The sequence below is a fragment of the Apium graveolens genome, chromosome 3 (assembly GCF_009905375.1).
Source record: "Apium graveolens cultivar Ventura chromosome 3, ASM990537v1, whole genome shotgun sequence".
NCBI classification, from domain to species: Eukaryota; Viridiplantae; Streptophyta; class Magnoliopsida; order Apiales; family Apiaceae; genus Apium; species Apium graveolens.
Genome location: NC_133649.1, coordinates 57,769,392 through 57,795,798, shown reverse-complemented (window position 1 = coordinate 57,795,798; position 26,407 = coordinate 57,769,392). Strand labels below are relative to the sequence as shown.

General features: G+C 35.8%; 2 protein-coding genes and 1 pseudogene across 2 annotated transcripts; 2 read left to right on the top strand and 1 right to left on the bottom strand.

The window, feature by feature from the left end:
* The first annotated feature begins 8,879 nt into the window (after nucleotides 1–8,879).
* On the top strand, nucleotides 8,880–8,993 carry LOC141715732 (small nucleolar RNA R71; annotated as a pseudogene).
* Nucleotides 8,994–17,149: 8,156 nt separating this feature from the next.
* LOC141714241 (cellulose synthase-like protein G2) lies at nucleotides 17,150–19,112 on the top strand. Its single transcript, XM_074517773.1, has 4 exons — nucleotides 17,150–17,755; nucleotides 18,527–18,652; nucleotides 18,757–18,991; nucleotides 19,081–19,112. The coding sequence occupies exons 1-4, from the start codon at nucleotides 17,150–17,152 to the stop codon at nucleotides 19,110–19,112; spliced, it is 999 nt and encodes a 332-aa protein (XP_074373874.1).
* Nucleotides 19,113–23,078: 3,966 nt separating this feature from the next.
* On the bottom strand, nucleotides 23,079–25,987 carry LOC141712312 (uncharacterized). Its single transcript, XM_074515196.1, has 3 exons — nucleotides 25,713–25,987; nucleotides 24,845–25,355; nucleotides 23,079–23,930 (listed from the first exon to the last, which is right to left on the bottom strand). Exons 1-3 carry the CDS (start codon nucleotides 25,734–25,736, stop codon nucleotides 23,221–23,223), a joined length of 1,245 nt encoding a protein of 414 aa, XP_074371297.1. The 5' UTR covers nucleotides 25,737–25,987; the 3' UTR covers nucleotides 23,079–23,220.
* Nucleotides 25,988–26,407: the final 420 nt, after the last annotated feature.

The following is a 26,407-nucleotide window of genomic DNA, read 5'->3' as shown; positions in this document are numbered from 1 at the left end:
AAAGAACAAGAGTCCTATTGACACAAAATGGGTATTCAGAAACAAGATGGATGAAAATGGCATTGTCATAAGGAATAAAGCCAGATTGGTTGCTAAAGGCTATTCTCAACAAGAGGGAATAGATTTTGATGAAACATATGCTCCTGTTGCAAGACTTGAAGCCATCAGAATGTTTCTAGCCTATGCAGCCCATGCCAATTTCAAAGTCTATCAAATGGATGTCAAGAGTGCATTTCTAAATGGGAAATTGGAGGAAGAAGTCTATGTAAGTCAACCTCCAGGGTTTGAAGATCCAAATTTTCCAGACTATGTGTATTATCTGTTGAAAGCACTCTATGGACTGAAGTAAGCACCTAGAGCCTGGTATGAAACCCTATCAAAATTCCTTTTGGAGAATCACTTCACTAGAGGTACTGTTGATAAAACTCTCTTCTTTAGAAATGTTAATGGCTCTAGTATACTTGTTCAAATTTATGTAGATGACATAATATTTTGTTCTAAAGATAATAAACTTTGCAAAAAGTTTGCTAAGCTAATGCAAAGTAAGTATGAAATGAGCCTGATGGGAGAACTAACCTATTTTCTTGGTTTACAAGTTAAACAAGTTAGTGATGGAATTTTCATTAGTCAAACTAAATATATTCATGATCTTCTAAAAAGGTTTGACTTAATGGAATGTTCATCTGCAAAAACTCCCATGACCACTGCCACCAAACTTGAATTGAATAAGACTGAAAGGTCTGTGGACATTACAAGTTATAGAGGCATGGTTGGTTCACTTTTATATTTAACTGCCAGTAGACCAGATATAATGTTTGCTACATGTCTGTGTGCTAGATTTCAAGCTGATCCTAGGGAGTCTCACGTAATTGCTATCAAGAGGATTTTCAGATATCTCAAGGGTACACCAAATTTAGGTATTTGGTATCCTAGAGAATCTGGATTTGATCTAATTGGTTATTCAGATGCAGACTATGCAGGTTGCAAAATAGACAGGAAAAGTACAACAGGCTCCTGCCAATTCCTGGGAAACAAGCTTGTATCATGGTTTAGCAAAAAGCAAAATTCAGTCTCTACTTCTACAGCTGAGGCTGAATACATTGCTGCTGGAAGTTGCTGCTCTCAAGTGTTATGGATGAGGAATCAACTCCTTGATTATGGACTTCATGTTGATAGAATTCCTATCTTTTGTGACAACACAAGTGCCATAGCCATAACAGAGAATCCTGTGCAGCACTCAAGGATCAAGCACATTGATATCAAGTACCACTTCATCAGAGAGCATGTCATGAATGGTACAGTGGAACTACATTTTGTTCCAAGTGAACAACAAATTGCAGACATATTTACCAAGCCACTTGATGAATCAACATTCACAAGATTGGTAAGTGAGCTAGGTATGCTTAATTACTCATAAAATTTATGTCCTAATTGCAATTTGAATTGAAGCCTGAAATGTATTAGTTGCTAGAACAAATTTGACTTCTTAACACAGGTTATTCCATCAACGGATATTTCCTATCCGTTGAAAGTCAAAATTGTTCCATCAACGGATGTTCATTATCCGTTGAAAGACATATACATTTCTGGAATTTTTATCCGTCAACGGATAAAACTGTAGTACTTTTCAACGGATGACAATTTACTTTATCCGTTGAAATGTCACTTCAGTCGATTCAGGTGTCTTACAGCCGTTGATTCTATTTTCTTAACCGTTGATACTCATACATACAGCTGTATGTATTTGTTTTAAAGGTAGTTTTTAGAATACTTACAGTTTATTCTTAAACGGCTGAAACTCACTTACAAATATTTATTGTTTAATCTTTTATTTATGCTTCTTAATTTGAGAAAGTATATAAGCCCTTCTGATTTTTCATTTTTACTTTACGCTTTCTTGAAACTTCAAAGCTTTTACCATTTACTCTCTGCAAAACCTTCAAGTTATTCTCTGCAATTTCTACTTACAACAATGGCACCAGTAGTAAAAATTATATCTCAATCTGGGTTCATCTATGAGAAGAACAATTTCATAGCTTTGGTAGCAAAGAATGAAGCCCACTCAGATTATCACAAAATGATGGACTTCATCAAAAACTATAAACTTAGCTATGCAATGCTGGAAGCCCCAACGATTTACTATGAAGTAGTTGAGGAGATTTGGACAACTGCTGAGTTCAACTCCATAGATATGACCATCTCTTTCACTCTCAAAGGTAAAAATCACTGTGTTAACTGTGATGATTTACTAGCATATTTTAAATTGCCTGAGAACAATGCCATGACACCACACACTGATAATGATGTATCCAGCATGTTAGATTCCATAGGTTATTCTCTTAACTCTGCTAGTTTAGGGAGTATTAAAAGAAAAGGCCTTAGGAAAGAATGGAGTTTTCTTGGGGATGCCTTTATCAAGGTTTTCTCTGGAAAAATTAGTAATTTTGATGCCATAACTTCATCTCTTGTTAATATGCTCTATATGCTTGTTTCTGATAGGTATTTTAACTTTAGCAATTATGTTATGCTAGAATTGGGTACTAGATTAGGTAACAAAGCTAATAGACCTAATAACATCTATTATGCTAGATTCTTTATGTTATTGGCTAACCATGTTGCTGAAGGTTTGGTCATAACCAATGAGAATAATAAACTCAAGTGCTGGGCACAAGAGAAAAGAGTTCTTGCAGATTTATTGAGAATGGATCTCAACAGCAGTGTACCATTGGTATATTTACCAATCATGGATGCACCTCAGGTAAATGAGGTAATTGTTTCTACAACTCCTACTTCTTCCAACCCCTCTATTTCTTTATCTTCTAGTGTGCCCATGGAATATGTGACAATGCCCCAACAGATTCCTACCAAGGTCACCAAAACTAAAATTTCAAAATCAAAGACAAAGAAAACCACCTCTGTTGTTTCTCAAAAGACAACAGTTGTAACACCTACCCTTAACCCTGAGGGGAGTGAACAGGGTGTGAATGGTGAGGGGAGGGGTGAACATCAAAGAAACCCCCAGGATAAGGAAGGAGAGATAAGTGCTTCCCAAGCTAGCCAAGCCACAGTTTCTCAAAAAGCTGTGGTGGTTGAAAAGGTCTCTAGCATATCCCTAGCTGCATCCTCCCAAAAGGATGTAACTATTGAAAATAGTTCCCAACCAGGAACACAGAACAAACGAGGGAGGGACACTGAAGCCAAACACTCGCCAACAAAAGCTTTTATTAGAAGAAAGAGGGCTAGAACCCAATCTTCTATACAGGGTGCACACACTGCACAGATACATCCATCTGTATCTATGCCTTCTCAAACTCAGTTTGATGTGGCTCCAACAAATGTGGAGTCACAGCCCCATTCTCTCACAATTAACACACATCAATCACCACACACTTCATCACCATCTCTGGATGTGGATATGTTATTCCCATCAATTCCTGATTCTCCCTCTTTACAACTCAGGGAGGAGCCCCACTCAAATACAGGTGATCATCATCTTTTAGATGATTTGTTGGATCACCCGCAAATTCTTTCAGATGTAATTAAAGGATCTGTGTCACCAAAACTCAAATCAATCCACACAGATTCAACAGTTATATCACTTTCAATTTCTACTTCTTTTCCTTCTTCAACGTATATCACTCATCTGTTGACAAGTGGTTGTTCTTCAACGGATAAGCTTAATAGCAGTTATCCGTTGATACCATCAGTGTCACCTTCAACGGCTATTCCATATCCGTTGATAGTCTCTACACACTCAACTGAAATAATTCCAAGTGTAGAAGACATGATTACTGTACAATCACTTTTAGGACTGAGGGAAGGGAGTGACAATTTGAGTGAGAGGCTGGGTTGCACCCAGGCAAAAGGAGAGATTGAGAGCTCAAATATGCATGCTATTTCTTCCAGCATGGCAAAAGTAAGTGAGAGGAGTACCACCTTAGTAGGTGAAGGTGAGGAAGTGAGGAGTGTGAGTCAGGGGGAGCCCCTGATGTAAGAATATAGAGAAAAAGAGAGAAAGGCAGGTACAACAGATATAAGGGTGGATCCAACCATTGCTAGTGAGTCAATGAAAAATCACCAAATTTTATTTTTAAAATATTAAAAATAAAAAGAAGAAGCAATCGATTAATCTATAAATTAGATTTGTTTATAAAAATTTTAATTAAAAGAATATACATCGATATCCTTCTATATATCATTAATATTGCCAGAATTCCTACACAACTAGTTCTTGAATCAAGAAATTTTTATTTTGATAAATACATTTACAATAATAAAACAAACCAAGAAATAAAAAATAAAAAAAACAAAAAAGAAATTAACTTTATTTCGACTCTAAAAAGTGAACTTTACAATATTATTGATAACATTTCCTTGGATGCTGACACTTTTACTCATCCTGTGTCAGCCTATCAGTTGTTGGCTGCTCAGGGCAATGAGGAGGCAGAAAAGACACTACATCTAGTACATACAACGGAATCTCTTCAAAGGGATAAAGCTGCTATTAACAAGATGCCTTCTACAGCTGGTGAGTCATCTGAGGAATTTGGAGTAAATTCTGATGATGATGACTCTGTTTCTTTTGATGGAAGCATGAACTTAGGGGGAGATGAAGGCCCTAGTTCTATTCCAAATTTACCTGAATGGGCCTTGACAAAGGAGTCTACATCAGGGCAATTCAATGTCTCCTTAGTCAAACAAATCAGTACTATCCAACATGCCATTCAGAAAACTTCACATGCTGGTACCAAGGCAATCCTTACAGCTCACCTGGACTCACTGCATCTCATGAAGTTGCAGCAAGTAAGACAGAATCTGAGTGTGGATGAACTCAAGAAGGATATTGCTGACTTGAAATCCTACAATTCTGAAAAATTGGATTCAGTCATGCCCTATGGTACAATGAAGGACTTATTGTTGAGATTGAAAAAGGATTCAAATACTGAAAAGAGGCTGGCTAAGTTAGAAGACAGAGTCCAAGTTATTGAAAATTCTGTGGCCAGCATTCTTCACAACCAACAATCTCAAATAAGTCTACTTATGCAGCTGGCAAAGGCACAAGGCTTGACCCCTCTCCTTGATGATAACAAAAAGGGGGAGAGAAAAAGGGAAGGGGAAGGAGATCCATCTACAAAAATCCAGATATCTAAAGTGCTAGTTCCTGCCATCACTACTTCTCCAATTATGCAAATCAAAGGAAAGCCTGATGGAATTGACCTAATCCAGCTAGCAGCAGCTGAAATTCAAGTGAAAGAGCAAAGGAGGAGAATTGATGAAAGGGTGCAACAAGTGTTTGGCTCAACACAAGATAAATCAATATCTGTGAAACATAGCACAAAGGTTGAACCAATCATTATGGAGCACAAGCCAGAAAGGAGGAATAAGGTTGGAGAGACTTCTTTCAAGAATCTAAAACCTATAGTTCTCAAGCCCAACACTAGATCCAGCAAGGACTCCACAAAGAACCCCCTAGACTTTGCTCAGATGAAAGAGGTGGACTTTCCTCTTCCAAAGCCTGATGAAGACAAAATTTTGGGTGCTAACATCAAAAAGCACAAGGAGACCAAGGACATAGTTGAAAGAATGAAAATGGCCATTATCTTTAGAGAGGGAAAGAGTATCTGTGTGATGCAAGGACATCCCAAATTTCCAAAGGCCAAGAGGGAAGAAACCAAAAGGTTGAAGAAAGAAGCTGAAAAACTCAAGGCTGACAAAAGAGCACAAGCAAAGCTTGAACAACAGCTAAAGTCAAGTCAAGTTAAAGGAGAGAAAGGAATTGAAGTCAGGGGTGAAGACAAGATTGCAAACCTAGATGAGGTTTTTGGGAGTATATTTGGTGAGAGTATGGAGGAAAGAGAGGAATGGCAGAAGGGAAACAGAAGAAAGGCCAAGGCACATAGAAGGAGTGAAGATAATACTGAAGAAACTAAATCAATATCTAAACCACTACCTTCCATACCTGAACCTTGTGTTGCTGATCCCACTATAAACATCCATGGTGAACTAATCATCCCAAAAGAGGAACCTATTGATTGGGACACCATCAAATTGCCTACCTTTTTAACCACTCTTCCACTACCAAAGAAACAGAAAAGAAAATCCAAATCTACACCTCCCCTAACCTCTAAGAAATTCACTCAAAAACAAAAACCTAAGCCTAAGCCACCCATTTCTAAAGATGATTATGTTCACATCTGTGACATAAAAGAAATTTCAGACATTGAACTCTATCTGGATGAGCTGGAGGATGTAAGGGGAATAGCTGCCTACAGACAGCTACCAGAGAGATTGGTATTCAGATATAAAGGAGCTGGGGAAAGAACATGGCCTCTCTACAGGATTCTGAATGAAGCTACTCTACCTTGATCAGAGTCTTTTCAGCCATACAAAAGGATTCTGGCTTACCAGGACTGCCAAGACTAAATTCTCAACAAGATTGCCAACATAAGGAAAACTTGGAGGGAGCCCAATGCTTTGCCCAGAACTTTACTCATTCAAGAAAGGGGAATTACAATCCACAAATCACCTCATTGGTTGATGGAATTTAGAGATGATAAAGGAGTCAGAAGATTTTTCAGACTTGAAGACCAACTCAAGATTGCCAGCAATGAAACTCTCAAGGAAATGCAATCTAAGTTGGATATCAGTGATGAAGATGAAGCTGAATTCTACAGACAACTCCAACTCCAAATTGAGGAAAATGACAAAGGGCTAGGAAAGAAAACAAGGGAACAAAGAAGAAAAAGATGATTTGCTCAGACTAGAGGAGCACTCTTGGAAAATTCTGTAAATCTTCAATTACCTCCTAGTACATACACTTTTGCAGTACTTTTAAATTTCTACTTAGTTTCAATTCATATATTTGTTAAGTGTTTTGTTATCATCAAGTTAACCCTGAATTTATGTCTACAATTCTTATAGACATAAATAGGGGGAGATTGTTAGGAATATATGTGCATTAGTTTGATGATATGTTTAACAAAACACTTAAGTAGAAGTTTAGTGTTTGTAGCCTCAACGGATAAGACCACTTTGACTATCCGTTGATGGTGCAGCTTTACTTAGAAATAAGTCTAGTGTTGTAGCACATTTCAGTCTCTGTATTTAAGATATAATTCTTAGAAGTTGAGAGAAAATATAAGTCATGTTGACTACTAGAAGATATGCAAATAGGAAGGCCAATTGTAAATATTTCATGCCTTGTAATTTTGTATAAATGAAGTGGTATCAACGGATATCTTAAAGACCTTCAACGGATGAGAAATAAAGCTTCAACGGATGTCTCTAAAGCTTCAACGGATAGAGCTTCAACTGCTAACACATCAACGGATAAAGCCATCAACGGATGAAGGCTTCAACGGATGTTCTATTAAATAGCAGTTGATAAGTGGTAGTTGTAACAGCAGACAGAGACACATGGGTTGACATAGATAACTGAAATGTGGAAGCCTAATTTTAGGAACATCAGAAAAAGCAGCCGTTCTACTCTAGTATAAAGAGGCAATAGTCAACAAAGTACTTGAGTGATATGGAGAAGAAACAAGTGGAGAACTTATTTTATTATTGTATTTTTATCTTTGTCTTCACTTGTACACTTGGTGATATATAAACCAAGTAGCAGCTAGTAATTAGAGAAGAATTTTTTCCAGTGCTGTTTAGAAAAATCTTGAGAGAAAAATTATCTAGTTTGTACTAGGATGCAGCTGTGATCAACATCTTGAATCACAGATTTTCTGAAATACCATCTCTGGTGGAACAACAATCCACCAGAAAAGTTTTTAAGGTCTGTTATGTTCTTTACATTAGTGCTTGAATATATATCTGTCTGTATTAGCTTAAAGCAATTCACACACTTGTTTATCTTGAACACAAAGCCTTTAAAACTGCTCAAAACTTGAAAAAGTTTTGAGATTTACATTCAACCCCCCTTCTGTAAATCTCATTGTTAGTCCACTAGGAATAACAGTTTCTCCCCTGTATTACCCTCAGGCAGAGTGTAGTTCAATAGTAGTCTTTCCTTTGTTCTCCCTCTTTATCTTTTTGCGTTCCTTCTTCATCTACAACTTCAACTTCTATATCTTTTACTTTTTCAGCTTCAGCAACTTTTCCAGACCTTAAGGTGACAGCTTTGACATGCTCTTTAGCTTCCTTCCTGCCTGACTTTTCAGTATCGCTGGGAAGTGTGCTAGGTTGACGATTGAGCAAGGCATTGGCTATTTGTCGAATTTTATTTTCCAAGGTTTTGATAGAAACAGCCTGACTTTTGCACAACAGCTTTAACTCCTCGAAATCAGCACTAGAAGGTGGAGCAAGCACCTCCTTGTTGAGGATATGGTTACCTTTGAGCAAATTGCCGAGGTTGCTGGAATCCAGGTGGATTAAACTGTTTATTTGCAGCTTGCTGATATGACTGCTGAACATCATTCTGATTATTGCTCCAGCTAAAATTGGGATGATTTCTGTTATTAGGATGATAAGTAGCGGGCACAGGCTGCTGCGATTTCTGAAAATTGTTCACATACTGAACAGATTCATTAACAAGAGAACACTGATCCGTAGTATGAGAGCCTGCACAAAGATCACAGACACTAGATAATTGATTTACTCCATAGTTGGTTAAAGAATCGACCTTCATAGTCAGCGCCGTGAGCTGTGCTGTAATAGCTGTAGCTGCATCAACTTCCAGAATACCTGCTACTTTCCCAGGCATAATCCTTTGAGTTGGGTTTTGATACTCGTTTGCAGTCATAGTTTCAATGAGATTATAGGCCTCAGTATAGCTTTTGGCCCACAAGGCGCCTCCAGAAGCTGCATCGAGCATGGGTCGAGATTGGACCCCCAAACCATTGTAGAAACCAGTGATCACCATCCAGTCAGGCATCCCATGATGTGGACACTCTCTCAATATCTCCTTGTAGCGCTCCCAAGCTTCGCACATAGATTCTCCTTGTTGCTGCGTAAACTGAGTAAGAGAACTCCTCATAGCTGCAGTTTTGGCCATTGGATAGAACTTCACCAGAAACTTTTGCGCAAGATCTTCCCAAGTAGTGATGAACCCAGCTGGTAAAGAGTGTAACCAGTCCTTAGCTTTGTCCCTCAGAGAGAATGGGAAAAGCCTCAGCTTGATAGCCTCATCAGTGACACCATTATATTTGAAAGTACTACAGATCTCGACTAAAATTCCTGATATGCATGTTGAGATCTTCAATCACAGCCCCTCCGAAAGAAACAGAATTCTGCACCATCTGAATAGTGCTCGGCTTGATTTCAAAAGTATTGGCCTGAATAGCCGGATGAATGATGTTAGACTGAATGTCATTAATTTTAGGCCGAGAAAAGTCCATAAGAGCTGGATCAGCTTGAGCTAGACGATCACCCATTATTTCAGGTTCTTTCTTTTCACTCTCTTTATCCGAATCTTCAAAAACTATCTTCTCCGAAAAGTCAAGAGTTTTATCTGTCTCCTCAGCTTTATCCATATTTCTCTTGCGAGTGTGAGAACGTGTTTGCATAAACGCTCGCTAGAGTACCTGAAACACAACCGGAAATAGTAAGTAACAAGTCTTAATCAATGAATCCTAATGACCACTGATGGCAAGTACATAAACTAGACAAATTAACAACGATTCCCCAGCAGCGGCGCCAAAAACTTGTTTGGCACAAAGCATGCGCTAAATAAATCACGCAAGTATACGCGTTCACAAGTAATATAGAATTATTTCTAGTTCGTTCCCACAAAGACTCTGATTAATTATATTTAATTAACACTTACTCACCAATGTATGATTATTCTTCAATGTCAAGATAATAACAATTAAGGTTGGTTAACTAATAATTACTACGAGAATTAAACACTTGAATTAACTATATTAAATATACATGAGATTCTAACTTCATTACTACTCATTCAATAGTTATTGTTATTAACCTTAGCATATAATGGTGATGATATTAATCGAACAACACGAAACTGATAAATGCCAACTTTCGTTGTACGAATACTATTCTACCAACCATCCACAATGAAGATAGAAGTTGAATAGGCATCAATTATGTTGAGACCCTATATGTCTACAGAATTTGACAACATAACGATTTAAGAGCAAGTTATTAATGATGATTACACAGGGCAAGTAAAACGGTTAGAGTTACCCACTAATCATGCATACACTACATGAACCTATGCTAGCATGGTAAGTTCTAAATCTTAAGATTTACTGTCGCTTCACAAGAGATTAACAGGCTATCTTACATGTTCGCGACGCATATAAGTCGAATAAGCACAACCTATACTAGATATTATACAATCACCACATACCAAGGTATTAAACAATTAACTAAAGAATTCCATAGTAAATCCGCTAGGATCCCATGATCACGATTAGCCCATAATAGAACTCATCGTCACCATGGGTTCATATGAAAGCATGATAATAACACAACGATATACTTAATAAATAATGAAGTACGTCACAAGAGTATTAAGGTTCAAAGCATAAAGAAAACTAGCATCCACTGTTACAATGAATTAAAAGAATCACAAGATAAACATATGCTTCCTCTTCTTCGTTGTTGTCTGCTAAAACGGTCTTCTCAATCTTCTTGCCCTTGCTCTTGATAAAGAAAACGTCTTCCCATAAGGTTTATATAATAGCCCAAGAGAACCAGCGCCAACAGAAGCCCAATTGTACTTGAATTAATAAAATCCAGATTCTGAAATTCCACCTGCACGCGGTCGCCTGCTATCTCCACGCGACCGCCTGCTAGAATGCGGTCGCCTGCTTCTGGCGCGCGGCCGCCTGCAACCCTTCTGGAAAATACTTTATTTTACTTCTGTTTTTGCTGATTTCTTCGCTCATCACCCCTAGACTGATTCCAAGCACTTCCTTAAGCTTTATTTGATAAAAACCACCTATCTAAGCAAGTTATACCCTGAAATGCAAAAATACTAGAAAACGCGTCAAATACACAAAATACTTGAGTTCAAGACACCAATTTAAGCCGTTATGAGACGCTCTAAGTGGTATAAAATGCCACTTATCAGATCCAAGCCCATTAAAACCTTCATCTCCTCATGGTGAAGCAACTACTACTAACTCTGTCTCACAAGAACCTGCATCTCAATATGATGTAGAAGACACGGTATATCCTGATCCAATAGCAATTCAAACCATGATACTGAGAATTCCAAGCTAACAGATTAAGTTTCAAAAGTAAAAAGCTTCTGTAAGACAATTGAGTCTCATTACAAAAAGTATACAACTGGCGTGCATCTCAACAAAACACAAGATGATGATTCAGATGAAGAAGAGGAAAGTCCACAAGAACCTGAATCTCAAAGAGATTTAGCAACTCCAACACTTCAAGCCACACAAGAACCACTACCTCCAAGTGGCAGTGCAGGCTTATCTCCTGATGCTGCCATTCTAGATTTGGAATTGGAAGGAAGGGTGCATCCCACTCAAATATCCACTAAAGTTCTTTTAGTTCCACCTTTGAAAGAAATCCCTCTTCAAGAGGATGATATGTCTACAATACAAGGTATAAATACTCACTCTTCTTTATCTGTATTTAATTTAAATACTGATACTATTTTATCAACAATTTCTTTTAATTCTTATACTATTGGTATGATCATGGATAGTCCTCCACAAGAGGGTACCCCTATTCATGTAACCTCAGATATCTCTTCTCAGCCACCTCTTATTTCTAGTGGGACATGAATATCTGAGCTTTTCTAGTGAGAATGAGAGAAAAGATTTAGAGAAAAATAGAAATACAGATAGGCAGCTCCTGACCTGTCAAAAGAAGAGGTAGATGAGTGTCAGGATTTAGCTAATCCTTGTGAGAAAACTCAGACTCTTAAAAGTCATGAGATGAATGGTGTGAGAAGTAGTGAGACTACTTTAAAAGAATACAAAGATCTAAGAGGTTCATAATTTTCTTCTCTTGCAGGTGGTCAGAGTATCAAAGAAACATATGTTGGTGAATAGCCTATAGTCCCTTGTTTAAACTTTGATGCACCAAGTGCTCATGCTAATATTTCCCCTGCAGGTATAAAATATGATATTTTACTACAGTCCACTCATATATCCACTTCTAGTATTGTTGTAACCCCTGTTACTGCTGAAGCTGAAGCTGCAGAACAGTCCATTCTAAAAGCTGATGTTTCAGTATTTAACCCCACTCCTGAGTCTCCTGCACATTCTACTAGAACCGAGGTATCAAAGTTAGATACTGGTGATAATATCCCAATGCTCATCGGTTCTTAGGGGATTTGGGTGAATTTGACCGATGGTGCTGATCTAGAAATTTATGTGGCTGTTGGTTCTCATACAACTCCTCCTGAAGACTAACTCTTAAACTATGATATTGAAGATGAATTAGCACAGAAGTTCAAGGAACCAATTATTGATGATGAAGTTTCTAATCACTCTGGTGATGATAATGATGATGAAGAGGATGACATTGATCCCACTAAGATCAATGTTGCCTTGGACACTGATGAAGATCCCAATGACATCATTTTTCAGAGGACATGCCAGAAAATGAGAAAAAGAAGAAAATGGATGAGAGAGTTGTTGCAATGTCTCAAAAGTACTTAGAAGAAGAATGGATCTCTAAATGGAAGGATGCAAATTATCCTATCACTGTTAATCGTGCTTCACAACACTTGCAAAAAGCTGAGAGACAAATCACAGATTCTAATATCCTAACTCATCTCAAAGCCTCTTCTCTCATGGTAAAGTCAATTCATTCCACTCAGGTCAAGGCTCAATCATAAACGGATGAACTTAAAAACTCTTTTCATGATGCCATGACCTAGGAGTGAGTTTGAAGTACAAAAATAAATAAAGCCTCTTATTGCCTGACAAGATAAGATAAAAGCAAATCAAGCTAGGATGAAAGCCACTCAAGATAAAATGTCTGGGCAATTGGATGAGGTTCAAGAGTCCCTGGAGCTTATTGTCTCTCTCCTTCTTGGTGATGATGCCAAAAAGGGGGAGATAATTTCTAAATCTAAATACAAACAACTCAAGTCAAATGCTGATGACAAGGATGATGCTCCTGATGGAGGGAATAAGGGAGGAAAAGTACCTAGAAGTACCAAGGTTGGATGTAATAATATAATTGGATCTATTGCTGTCTAAAAACCCTCTAACCAATCAAGAGGAAGAAGTGGTGGAAGAGGAAGAAAGTAAGTCTTAGAGACTGAGACTTTGCACTCAAGAAAATTAACTACTGTGAAAACTACTGAAAAGCAAACTCTGACAGTCACAAATAATGATGATGACCCGGCTGAAAGGGTGGTGGAAGCTGGTGCTGAAGCAAGTCAATTTATGCAGACTCTGAAGGTAAAGGAAGAAAACCAACTTTGTTCTACAAGGATCCTAAAATTCTAGCTTTTGATTCTAAGATGAATAGAAGATTGTTTGAAAGAGGGAATCCTGGAGTTGACCTTGAACAAGTCAGACTGATGGATGAAGAATTTGCTCTGTTAAAATCCCAAACTAGTAAACATGATACAGTTCCTCAAATTGAAGATATTCCTAGAGGACAGAGAAGTCAAAGACCTAAAAAAATGAATAGTTATTAAAGAAATCAACACAACTACAAATGATGAAAGGCCTAATACTAGGTCTTAGCCTATATTAAATGTTGATGGGATGTATAACGGGGAAGAGACAGTTGGAGAAAGATCAGTAATTCCAAAATCTCAAATACTAATAGATCCAGTCTATAAAGTAGGTCAAGCTCATGATGATGCTGGTGAAGATAGAATTTTTGAAGAAGAATCCAATCAGGTTCACAAGAAAAGAAAAATTATTCCTGGATCTGATTGGGCTAAAAAGTTGAAAATCACTTCAACCACTGACTTTGCTCAAGTTGAAGAAGTAAATATTGATACTCAACCAGTCTCAACCACTGATACCACTCATGTTGAAGACAGAACTGTTCAAGAAATAAAAGCTGATCATTCAATTCCTGATGAGGATCCAAACTCTGATGAAGATAAATATGGTTGAAAAGGTTCAACAAATCCTGATAACTCTCATATTTCACTAGCTAACAAGAAGAAGTTATTGTGGAGTAGCAAGACACCAACACCAAAGAGTGATTCTTCTGAAACTATCAACAAAATCTAAAGTGGTAATTCTCAGGCAAGAAAAGGTGGTTTGGATCTTCCTAATGCTGATAAATATCAAGGGAATGCTCTGATTCTCAGAGAATGGAAATTTGAAAGGAATTGGAGAAAATGTGAAGTTTGGAGATCTACACAAGATTATATCTTTTCAAATTGTGCTTCATATGTTTGATACAAATAAGCCAAAAGAAAATATCATCTATTTCCTTGAGACGGGTAAGAGGTTGAGGATATCTCAAGAGCAAATGCAGGACAAACCATGGCAAGAGATAAAATATATTTTTTATTTCCAAAGTACATTCCTGAAGATAGTTCATATGTTGATATGCCTAAATGAGGAGCTCAGATAACTGAATCTCTGGGAGTAAAAGTTCTTACTTTTCATCCAAATAGTAAGAAGTTTGGATTTCTTGAACTGGATGATTTATCTCTAAGTAGATCCAAACTTCATGACCTCAGAGCAACTATCTTTCAAAATGATGAATGTACTCAAGAGATGAAGGATAGCAAGCAAAGAATGGAAATGTTATTAAATGTTGCTGGAAAAAAAAATTCAGACAATTATTCTTTAAAGCTTTAGGATAAACCTGGATTCATAAATGAAGATTTAAGTCTGATACACCGACTTTAAGATTGTACACTGTGTAATATTTCTGCATTTAGATAGTTTTTGACATAATCAATTAGGAACTTTCACATATTTACATAATGCATAAGTATGGGAGATTGTTAGATACAATTGATGATATCAAAACTATCAGAGTTTGTCATTATTACTTGTGATATCAGAGTTTGACAAAGGATGATGCCATCGACATTTGTCATCAGTATTTGATGATCAGTATTTTTCATCATCATATATTCATGTCAGTATCTATAAGTTGGAAATCGGGAGATATCACCGGAGGATATAATTGCAGAGATGTGTCGGTGTAGGACTTTACTTATTTGTAGCAAACAATAGTTGGAAATGTATTAGGATTCCTTATTCATGTATATCATATCAACTAGATTGATAGTGTAACTGTGTAATATGAAAACACAGATTAGGTTAACATTATAAGTGTCGATTATTGTTTTATCATTCTGTGTAACCTAGCAGCTCTCAAGGATACATGTTTATCCATTAATATAAAGACTGTTTTTCATACTTGAGTTTCAATTTTGAATTAATTGTTAAATAATGTATTCACCCCTCTACAATATAACTTAAGGCCTAACATCCCAAACTATTGAATGCCCTCAAGGATAGAAAGTAAAGATAGTAGGATATTTACTTTCCGAAAACAAAAAGGCATCAGTAGATTTATTTGTCACAGAAATGTATTTTGCATAAGAATTTGACATGAACTTGAAATAAATAAGTAATCAAAAGGAAGAATGTTATTTTTAGAGCATAATTTTATTTTCAGATGAAAATGTTCTTAAATATATTTATGGTTGTAAGTGAGCCGAATTCAACTCTTAAGTCGAACTGAACTCTTAAGTGTTCATGTATCATCTTGTTAAAAATATATCGAAATCAAACTCGAGCTCGAATATTTATCGAGTCAAATTTTTTTATTCGTGTATACACACACTATTTTTTGTCAGGGTCATTGACACTAATTTAATACATGAAAATAAGTTAAATAAAATAGTTATAAATTTACCATTTATGTATTTTAATTTAAATCTTAGAATTATAAAAAAATTATTTAATTTAATAAAAATTATAAATTGAATTAAATAAATTTATAATTTATAGATAAATATTTACACATTAATCCCTAAATATTGTGCCATAAGCTTGTGTGTTTTACGAGTATATATAACTACTAATTCATATACTTATTCACGAGTTATATTAATGAGTATTACGAACATTTTAATCGAACTTATTCGCAAATTTTTGAGCCAAACTGTATTGTGTTTAATTTCAGTTCATTTACAAACCGAACTTTAGAATTATGTTAACATTCGACTTGTTTATAAATTAAACTGAACTCGAACCAACTTTCTTCAAATATAATACTGAAATGTTCGTGATCGTATCGGCTCCTTTACAAACCCATATATAGTGCTGATTTGTGTGCTTTCGGGGACAGTTTGTCTTTTGAGGTCAACTTTGTTCTATAAATAAAAATCGAAATAACATTTTCCAAGAAACTATGATGCCATAATATGTGATATATTGGGTCTGAATGACTTATTTTAGAGTGTTTGCCGAACTAATTTATAAGTTGAATTTATAACTTATAAGATAATAAGTTGAGAGCTATTGACGTAATCTTTCTCAACTTATTTTGAATTTTTTGTTTTTTATTAACTTTAGTTTTAAAATATGTGTTCTAAGATATTTTTCTAATTTAATATTCACAAATTAATATAATTGTATTTAAAATTTATTTATTTTTGTTCAATTAGGTAAAAAAATCTGATTTTTATCCAAATACTTATATAACTTATAAGCATTTATATACTTATCACTTATAAGTCATTTATTCATTTAAAGTCATAATCTACTTGTTTTAAGATTTTCCAAACGGGCACAATATTTTTATATAAATAAATATCAAGATTCTATTAAATGTATATAACCTATGGAATTAAAAACGGTAGATCTAGTGATTTTCCTAATTCTTCACAATTTAAGAAGTAGTGTTAACATTTTTTCCACATTCATTTAGAAGATTTTATAGATTTCGTTTTGAGGAAATAAATTACTAGTATTTTTAGTTTTCCCTTTTTGAAGAGAATTCAAAAACACTTATTTGCCCGTTACAGCGTGGTACATTTTTTCTTCTCTCTTTCCCCTCCTCTCCTGTTTTTTCTATTTGTGTCCTTTTGTTTTTTTTTGTAATTTAATCTGTATAATAAATATATTAGGATTGATAATAAATATACTAGAATCTAAGATAACCCCGTCGGACATTATAAATTAAACAATCATCTTGTGGAACCATTCACACACTTGTTTCACATAGACTGATTTGAACACCGATAACCAAAGAAGGCATTTCCATGGAGAAAATGCAGCTCAGGAGTGGTGTTCTACATACCAAGTCGGCCATGCCCCGTACTTGGTTCAATCGTTTATTTGCATTTATTTACCTTATATCCATCTATGCTCTATTTTATCATCACTACCATAACATTGTTACTAGTACTGATAAACTTACGAAAACAAATACTATAATTTTTTTGGTAGCTGATTTGATTCTTGCATTTATGTCAATAGCTCGGCAAATATTTCGTCTATGGCCCATCCGTCGCGAGGTTTTTCCTGAAAACCTGACAGTCGATGAGAGTGAATATCCAGCGCTGGATGTGTTCGTGTGCACTGCTGATCCATACAAGGAGCCACCAATTGGCGTGGTGAATACCGTGTTGTCGTTGATGGCTTATGATTATCCTACGGATAAACTTTCAGTTTATGTATCGGATGATGGAGGATCACAGCTCACACTGTTTGCTCTGATGGAAGCTGCTGAGTTTGCTAAACATTGGCTCCCATACTGTAACAAGCACAGCTTAGTTGATAGGGCGCCTGAAGCATATTTTACATCAAAGACTAATCTTTGTTTCCCCGAGAATGGTGTTGCTACTGCTGAACTTGATGAAATTGAGGTACTTCTCGTACTTTTATTAATAGCTTGGCTTTTTATGTGTTCTGCAATGACTAGTAGGTTCGTACTACATATCTTTGTATTATTTGTACAATATATAAAATTTGGAGGAGCTAAAATGATTAAGGATTGTTGAAGGTTATGTATGAAAGAATGAAAATGAGGATAAATGATGTGGTTGAAAGAATGAGCGTCGATGGATACGTGACAGATGAAGAAGCACTCAGAGCATTCTCCGTATGGCATAATACACCTGATTTCACTCCACAGAATCATCCTACCATTATTCAGGTTTCTTCCTTTTGATTATCTGTTTTTTTCTGATTAATATGTTGAATTTTGACGTCTTACAGAATCAGCGAAATAATTTGAGATCGAATACTTCCATTGAATACAGTACAAATATTTTACAAATTCATTTTAAATGTTCTTGATTCACTTCTACGTGAACAAATATTTCTCAAGTTAACTAGAGTATACCCGAGGCAAGCTATTTTTTATTTACTTGAAATGCTCACATTAGACTAGGCTGTTATGGCATTGAGCTTTTCGACTAGTTTGTCTAAAGAAGTAGAATATCAAGTTATTCAACTTGAATATTTCATCCTTTCCTAGTTATTGTTATAAGCAATTGGTCAGCACTGAATTTTGCTATGTAGTCAAGTTTGATCCCAAACTTGACTACATAGCATTTCAAGTAGATTACAGATTGAAATTACTAGTGTATTAATAACTACAGAAATTAATAACAAAAGTAGAAGTAATCTTGCAGATACTCTTGGAAAGCGCCAGTGAAAAGGAGCAGTATGGTCACAAAATGCCCAATCTTGTATATGTTTCCAGAGAAAAGAGGAAGTCTACACTGCACAATTACAAGGCCGGTGCACTGAATGCTCTGGTAACAATATTTATAATTTTTGTTAATCATAGCCATACATGTAAACAGAAAGTCAATCTCCATATCTTGTTACATTTACATATTTTACATCTTCTGCAATATAGCTTCGCATATCAGCAACCATGACAAATGCACCGCTGGTGTTAACACAAGACTGTGACATGTTTTCAAATGATCCTAAGACACCACTTCGTGCACTCTGCTTCTTCATGGATCCTAAAATGGACTCAAACTTGGCGCTTGTCCAATTCCCACCAATTTTTTATGGGATTAACAAGGATGATATATATGGTGCCGAATTCAGAGAACCGATTACTAATAATAGTTGTGGAATGGATGGTTTATTGGGACCTACTTACATGGGCTCTGGGGCTTTTTTCCGTCGACGAGCTTTCTTTGGAAGTCCAGTATCAAATATACCTCCCCAGCCATCAGACATCAGTCCTCACCATATTGTTGATAAGCCAATGCACTCTGCGGAAGTTCTGGCATTGGCACAACAGGTTGCAGGACTGTAGCTTTGAGGTTCAAACCAAGTGGGGATCAGAGGTAATACAGTTTGGTACTTGATTTAACAATAGGAAGTCCCATCCTCTATTGCCCTATTCTTGTACCTCAATCTGACTCCCAAGCAAATAAAGTAGTAATAATAATAGTTTTACTATTTGTCGCAGATGGGATTCAGGTATGGCTCCTTGGTAGAGGATTTTAATACAGGCTATAGAATACAATGCCAAGGATGGAGATCTGTTTTCTGCAATCCAATAAGACCTGTGTTCTTAGGAGGTTCACCAATCACACACCATGATACACTCAACCAAATGAAAAGGTGGTCGATCGGTAATCTGGATGTTATCATATCAATATATAGCCCACTTCTCTTTGGTGTTCGATCCATGAACTCTCTCCAAGCCTTCTGCTATGCACACTATTCACTTTGGCCCATTTGGTCTATTCCAGTTATCATATACTCCTTCGTGCCTCAACTTGCTCTTATCAATTCTTCACATGTTATTTCCCCCAAGGTAAGCTGCTATTACGCGACCACGAGGGTCTATCAACTTAAATATGTGTAACATATAGAGTAGGAAGGGGTAAATCATAGTTTAATTTAATTTTACACTTTTGTTTATAATTTCAGGTGACAGATCCTTGGTTTTTCTTGTATGTGTTCCTTTTCCTCGGATCCTATGCGCATGATTATATCGAATATGGATCAACAGCCACAAGGTGGTGGAACAATCAGAGAATGTGGATGATTAGATCACTTTCAAGCTTCCCATTAGCATTAATTGAATATATACAAGAACACTGCGGACTCTCATCATTTGGGTTCCATGTGACTAGCAAGGTACTTGATAGTGAACAAAGCAAACGAAATGCAAATTGTATCTTTGAATTCGGAGTGCCTTCCCCATTTTTTGTTCCAGTAAGTATGACAGCTATTATCAACTTGTGGGCATTTCTACACGGAATGAAACAAGTGATTATGAGGAATGAAAGCTTTGAAGATGTGTTTTCCGAGCTGATTTTAGCTGGTTTTGGAGTACTTAATTGCTGGCCCATATATGAAGCTATGATTCTGAGAAAGGATAAAGGAAAGATGCCATTAAAGATAACACTACTATCAACCTTCCTTGCATGGGTTGTTTACTTGGTATCCTCTTCGGTTTTTTGAAAATAAGTGTTGTTTATGAATTATGTAACTTGTTTCTAGGACAATGCCTCCTTGCATGGGTTGTTTACTTGGTATCGTTTGCATTTCAAATCAATTTGTGACATTGTTCCGTGTCTTTTTTTTTAAGGAGTGTTGGTATTGTTTGCATTTTAAATCAATTTTGTCATTGTTATTTGTCTTAAATTCTGAATGATTTGGGTCCCTACAACACCCTTTCATAGTTTTTCTTATTTTTGACCTTCCCAAGGCAGAAAACAGGAGATGCAAACTAATACTGAATTGTCCTTAGATGCCTAGATAGAGTTACTCGAGCACCTTCTCGATCTTTAATATGATTTCATGAAACATAGCGAGTGCATGTATATAAAATCCAACATAGATAGTGCGTTGAGTTGAAAGTTCCTCATCAAACTTAACTGGTGCCAGTGAAAACTTGTTGCAGTTTGCACACTCCAATTCTTTCCATTGCATTAAAAGAGTACGCTAGGATAGTTCCAAAATAAAAAAAAAAAGTTTTGCCCCCTGTTTTAGATGACAATGCGTGACGCAGTCGTGGTTTTCGCAACTACTAACAAACCTCCTGTAATGCCATAGGCCAAATTCACTCTTTTAAGAAACAACTCGTACTATCTAATGTTAAGATCAGTTGCATATCACATTCAACGCCATATGCTGCATACAGCAAAGAAAATCTGATAGACTAGAATTATATAATTAACAAAAGTCGGTCATATCTTAGAATTAGGCATATGGTTTCTCAAACATGGAACTGTCTCTTAGATCATTACAATTTACAATATGGTTCAGTATCTATGTACATGTAGTCACATCTATAATCTCTATCCCCCCTAATTTTAAGATTTCTTGTCTCCATCAGGCATCAGTGTATCCTGTTGCTGCCAAGGAAGGGAACTCTTGTTAAAATCATAACATGTCTTCCAAATGACTGTATCAGTTAGGTTCTAGTCATTTCAAGAGTCGAACCAAATTTAAAGATAGCTTAGTTTTGTTCTCTAGTGAACAGCTTTAGTTTGCTCTATTGTATCATCAGTTAGGCTTCTTGCAATTTAAATACCACAAATCACACAAATCAAGCAAAACATATGCTAGATTTGTGAAATGTTCAGCAAAATTGAGACAAATTCCCACCCTTGAGTACTTATGACCAAGGTCCACCAAATGGGGACCATTCAAGATTAAGAGCAACTTCAATAGAGTCCTAACATTTTTCTTAAAAATATTATTATAAAAATGAATCTTAGTGTTTTAGAATTTTTAATTGTATGTCAACTCCAACAACATTCCTTATAAATGTATTTATCCTAGTAATATTTTAATATTATTTTTAAACTCAAGTTATGTATTTGATATGGAGAAGGAGAGAGAAATGAATTTTTTATTATTAAAATGAAGATAAGAAATCACTAATGCTTACTTATAAATAAAGTATGAGTGCAGGATGCTAACTTTTTAAGGAAACACTAGGATGCTGTTGGAGCTTCTATTTTATACAAGATTCCTTAAATTTTAGTTTAGGATCTTGAATAACTAACTTGTTAGAGTTGCTCTAAACACTCTTACACTTAAAATTTTAATAGAAAATTCTTTTTCAAATCCAAACTTCAAATTAAAAAATTAATGTAAAACATTTTAAGTCTTTCCTACCATTTAAAAATGATCACTATTTTATTTTAATCTCAACCTTTTCCTGATTTTGCCACCCACTATATGTCTCTTAGTGATTTAGCACAACCATGCAATGCAATCCCTTGTAGTTGTCCCCATTGTAACCTTTGGTACTACAATTTCATGATTGTTATTAGCTTTAAATTAATTGGATAATATAAAATTAACTGAACAACTATTACTAAATATTACTGTATATTTTATATAATAATTAATTTTAACTGAACATTGAGGCATATACTACATTAAGATAATAGCAACACTGATAATAATACAGGTGTCTAGTTGATTGAATGTGTATTTTTTCCAACAAAATTGTCAAAAAAAGAGGGAGTTAACACTGGTACCGCTGAGAAAACGTGTCAAATAATTATATCTCCAGGTGTGCTTTGCATGGACTCGTACTAGGACTTTTATCAGGTTGGTTGACCATAAAAAGATCGAAAGGACACATACATTCTAGAATTCAGGGGAAGATAAACTTTATTCATGTTCTCTATACCATGTTATTAATATTAAAAAGTACAGAGGCCTAAAAAAGTTAAGAATATTGAATTGACATACTCTTGTTTATTGATTTTAGTTGAGCTATCAAACACCACAGTGACAGTCATTTAATTATCTTGGGGGTCCAATATAAATCCATCACCTATGGAAGATTTGTTTGTTTAAATTTTTTTTAAAGGAGTAATGTTTTGAGAAGTAAAAAGTATATATTGTAGTACAAAGAAAAAATAATAAGAGTACCTTGCCACAAAGGCGCCATGTGAGTTGTTTTTATATATAAATCTTATTTTTATCAATTATATTAAATTTATTTTATTTAAATTAGTGGGGAAATATTAAAATACATTGAGAGGGTTCTAGTTATTGGAGTAAAAAGATGATAACTTTGAGAGTGACAATTTTGACATAGAAATATAAGTTAAAAAATTAATATTTTAGATGAATTGACAATGATTAGCAGCCTTATTGTTCTCGGTAAAGGATAGACGCGAGTAATATACATTGAGGACATCCACATGCATTCAACTAAATATTTTTAAATTTTTTAAAAAAAACACTATTGTCTTAAATAACCAGCTGCTACATTACATTACATTGCGCATCAAACATTCAAACTAAAGAACCAAGAACAAACAAAAGTACATAACTATAATATATTATATAGAGGAGTTCTTTTTTCTATCGTTTTTTTGGTAAACTAAGAAGGGGGAGGGAAGTTGGCTGAGCCTGTCCACGGTGGCAGAGGAAAATCCGAAGGACCCTCTTGAGTTTGACTTGCCGGTGGCAAGAAAAGAGCATTCTGTTGATCAAAAGATTGTTGTTGATAAGGAGGTGTTGGTGTTGGTGTAGGTAATGGACCAAACGATAGTGTATGTAATGAAGCTAGAGTTGCGGACTGAAGCATTTGTTGAAACAAGTCCGGTTGTTGTTGCACTTGAAAACCACTCGTGTCAGCTTGTAACAACTGTGAGTATGCAAGATAGTCACTAGCACTGTTGGAGTCGAGAAACTGTTGTGTTGTTTGATAAAGTTCAGGTGGCATAGGTGGTGGAGCTAGGGAGAAAATGTTTGTGGGAGGAGCGGAGACTGGCAAGCGAGACGGTGGAGGCGGAGGTGGAGGAAGTTGTGGAGGTGTTACTAGTGTGACAGCTTCAGGGAAATTGAGTTTGGCTCTGTTGCCCCTAAATTTAAGGGCCGCTTCATCATATGCTCTAGCCGCTGCTTCAGCTGTGTCAAATGTTCCTAACCAAACTCTAGCTGCTTTGTGGGGATCTCTTATTTCTGCTGCCCACTTTCCCCATGGCCTTTGCCTCACTCCCCTGTATTTCTTAGGCTCTCTGACTTCTTCTGATGATTGTGCCACTACCGCGGAGGCTCTGCTGGTGGAAATATTAGTAGTTTCCGATCCTGCAACAAAACAATTTCATCACTAGCCGAAGATTAAAAAATTTCATTCACTTGAAAATAAATATGTGAAAAAATAAGCGCATGTGACAGTATAGCACGGCATGCATGTGCTTCCTTTTTTGTTCCAAACTATGATAGAGACTGATAGTTGATTAACATATTCTAATAATATCTTCATAATTAAACTATGTTCCCCAATCTTCAACTCTATCCATAAGAGTACTTCCTGCCTACATTAAGTTATCCCCCTTTCCCCTCTCTGATTTCTTGATGACATAGTATATCCATACATGTCATGTATTCTAAATTAATTATAGTATTGAGTGATAAGGGCTTATCTCTTGTTATCTCTTCCCAACTTACTCATACCACCAAAGAAAGATCATTAATAAGTAGATAAAGAAAGACCGTTCATCCAATAATTTAATAAATAACTTATTCAAACTATTTACATGGTGCGTGATGAGATAGCTCAAGTGATAAAAATTTATTTTTTATCATCTCATCTCAACTCGCTCGTGCCACCGAAAAAAAGATCATCACCAAGAGATAAAGAAAGGTCACTCATCCATTAATTTAATAAATAACTTATTCAAAATACTTATACGGTAGAGTAACTGATAAGATGAACAAGAAAAAGAGAGTGATTTGATAAGGTGGAAGATGGAAGAAAGGTTCTCAGGGAAATTTTTTTGAGGTGGAAGAAAGGTTCTCAGCGAAAAGATTTCTCTGCACCAAAATAATACTATTCTTTTGCACAGGTTCATTATACCCTTCTCCGAACTTACTCTAATACTTACAAAAATGGGAATTTTACACTCATACTTTGGTTTTTAACAGAAGATGAAGAAGATAATATTTAAAAAAAAAGGTAAAGAAAACGTTAGTAAATAATTTTATAGGATGAAACTAACCAGCAGCTGGGGTAAAAACAGAGGACTCTACACTTCTAGAATCGCCAAAACATCCTCCATAATTTACTCTTTGAAATTGCTTTTGTGGCTGTAAAAACTGATCGACACTTTTTTCTTCCTCACGTCCTCTTTTTTGTCCTGTCCAAGACACAGAGCTAGAAGACAAGTTAGCAGATGAAGATTGTGAATTACTTGTATATATCCTAGAACCGCCTTCACCACCATCACCACCACCACTACCACCACCAAACTCCACCAAGGTGCCGCTACTAAACTCAGGAGATGCACCAAAAAGTCCCAACTCACTAGAGCTCTGACTCGTGCCTGAGACTACATGAGTTAATGCTGTCACCATCGCAGACATATCTCTAGTTTGATTATATGTAAACATGGGGCCCAGCGCCGATGTTATATGAGGGGGTGGTGGTGGGGCATCTCCGTCGCCATCATGAGCTGTCTCCATCACCGGAGATCTGATGTGATCGCCGGATTGATCTCCTGAGCTCGCCACCTTTTCAATTAGCATGCAAATATAACACAGCCAAAAGTTAATTAATCAATCAGCGAAAATATAACAATCCAAGACCGACCAACATCAAGATTTGTCAAAATATTAAGACCCTTGTGAAAATCTTGGAAAAATTAACAAGCTATATAAGGAGAAAGAAAACTCTCTAATCAAAAGTTTAAAGCCCAAAAGTTGTAAAATGAACAGGGCCGTAAACGAAACAGTGAAATATTTATATTAAACAAAGCACCTTTTTTTCATGGTCTTTTGAATTCACAATCACCTAGATATACATAAAAAGAAAAATATCATAGAATTGGAGATTACTATCAAAAAAAGATAGGATAGCAACTAGTTGACCTTGGTATTTTGTTCAGGCGCCATTTAAATTGTTGACTGAATAAGGAGGAAATAAGATGTAACACAGGGGAGAAAGCTTGATGTTCATCAACTAAGGAATGTGTCGATAGTGTCTAGGTAAATGAAAGAGACAGACACATACAAGAGAGAACGAGAGAGAGACACATAGAAGAGAGATGAAAGAATTTTAGAGTTTGTCTTTGAATTGAGTTTGTTTATCACTGTTGTTTTTATATGCATGCATATGTGTACAGTGTACCGACATTGAGATTTAATAATTTTTTGAATTTTCTTTTATTCTTCATATATACACCCTGCAACTTGTAGTTAGGATTAAAGAACCTAGCAAAAGAAGAAGGGGTTGTGGTTAGGAAAATATGACCAGTGGATCGTCTGGGCATACATTAATGCAGCTGTTTCATGTGCTTTGAGGGGTATTCTAGAATCTAGAGTATACAAGGGGGAAGCAGTTTAGTATTTTATATATTTTTATGTAATTGTGTATTTCGAACCGATTGTATTCACTACAAGAAATACTGACAGTTATTAAAAATTTAAAAGGCATATATGGTTGGGCAACTGCGAAGATTAGAAATGATTTGAACTTGTTTAGTTATATAATTGTTGAGCAAAAATAATGTAATACAAGATTAATGTTAAGTGCACGTTGAAATCAAAGACACCTATTAGTTAAC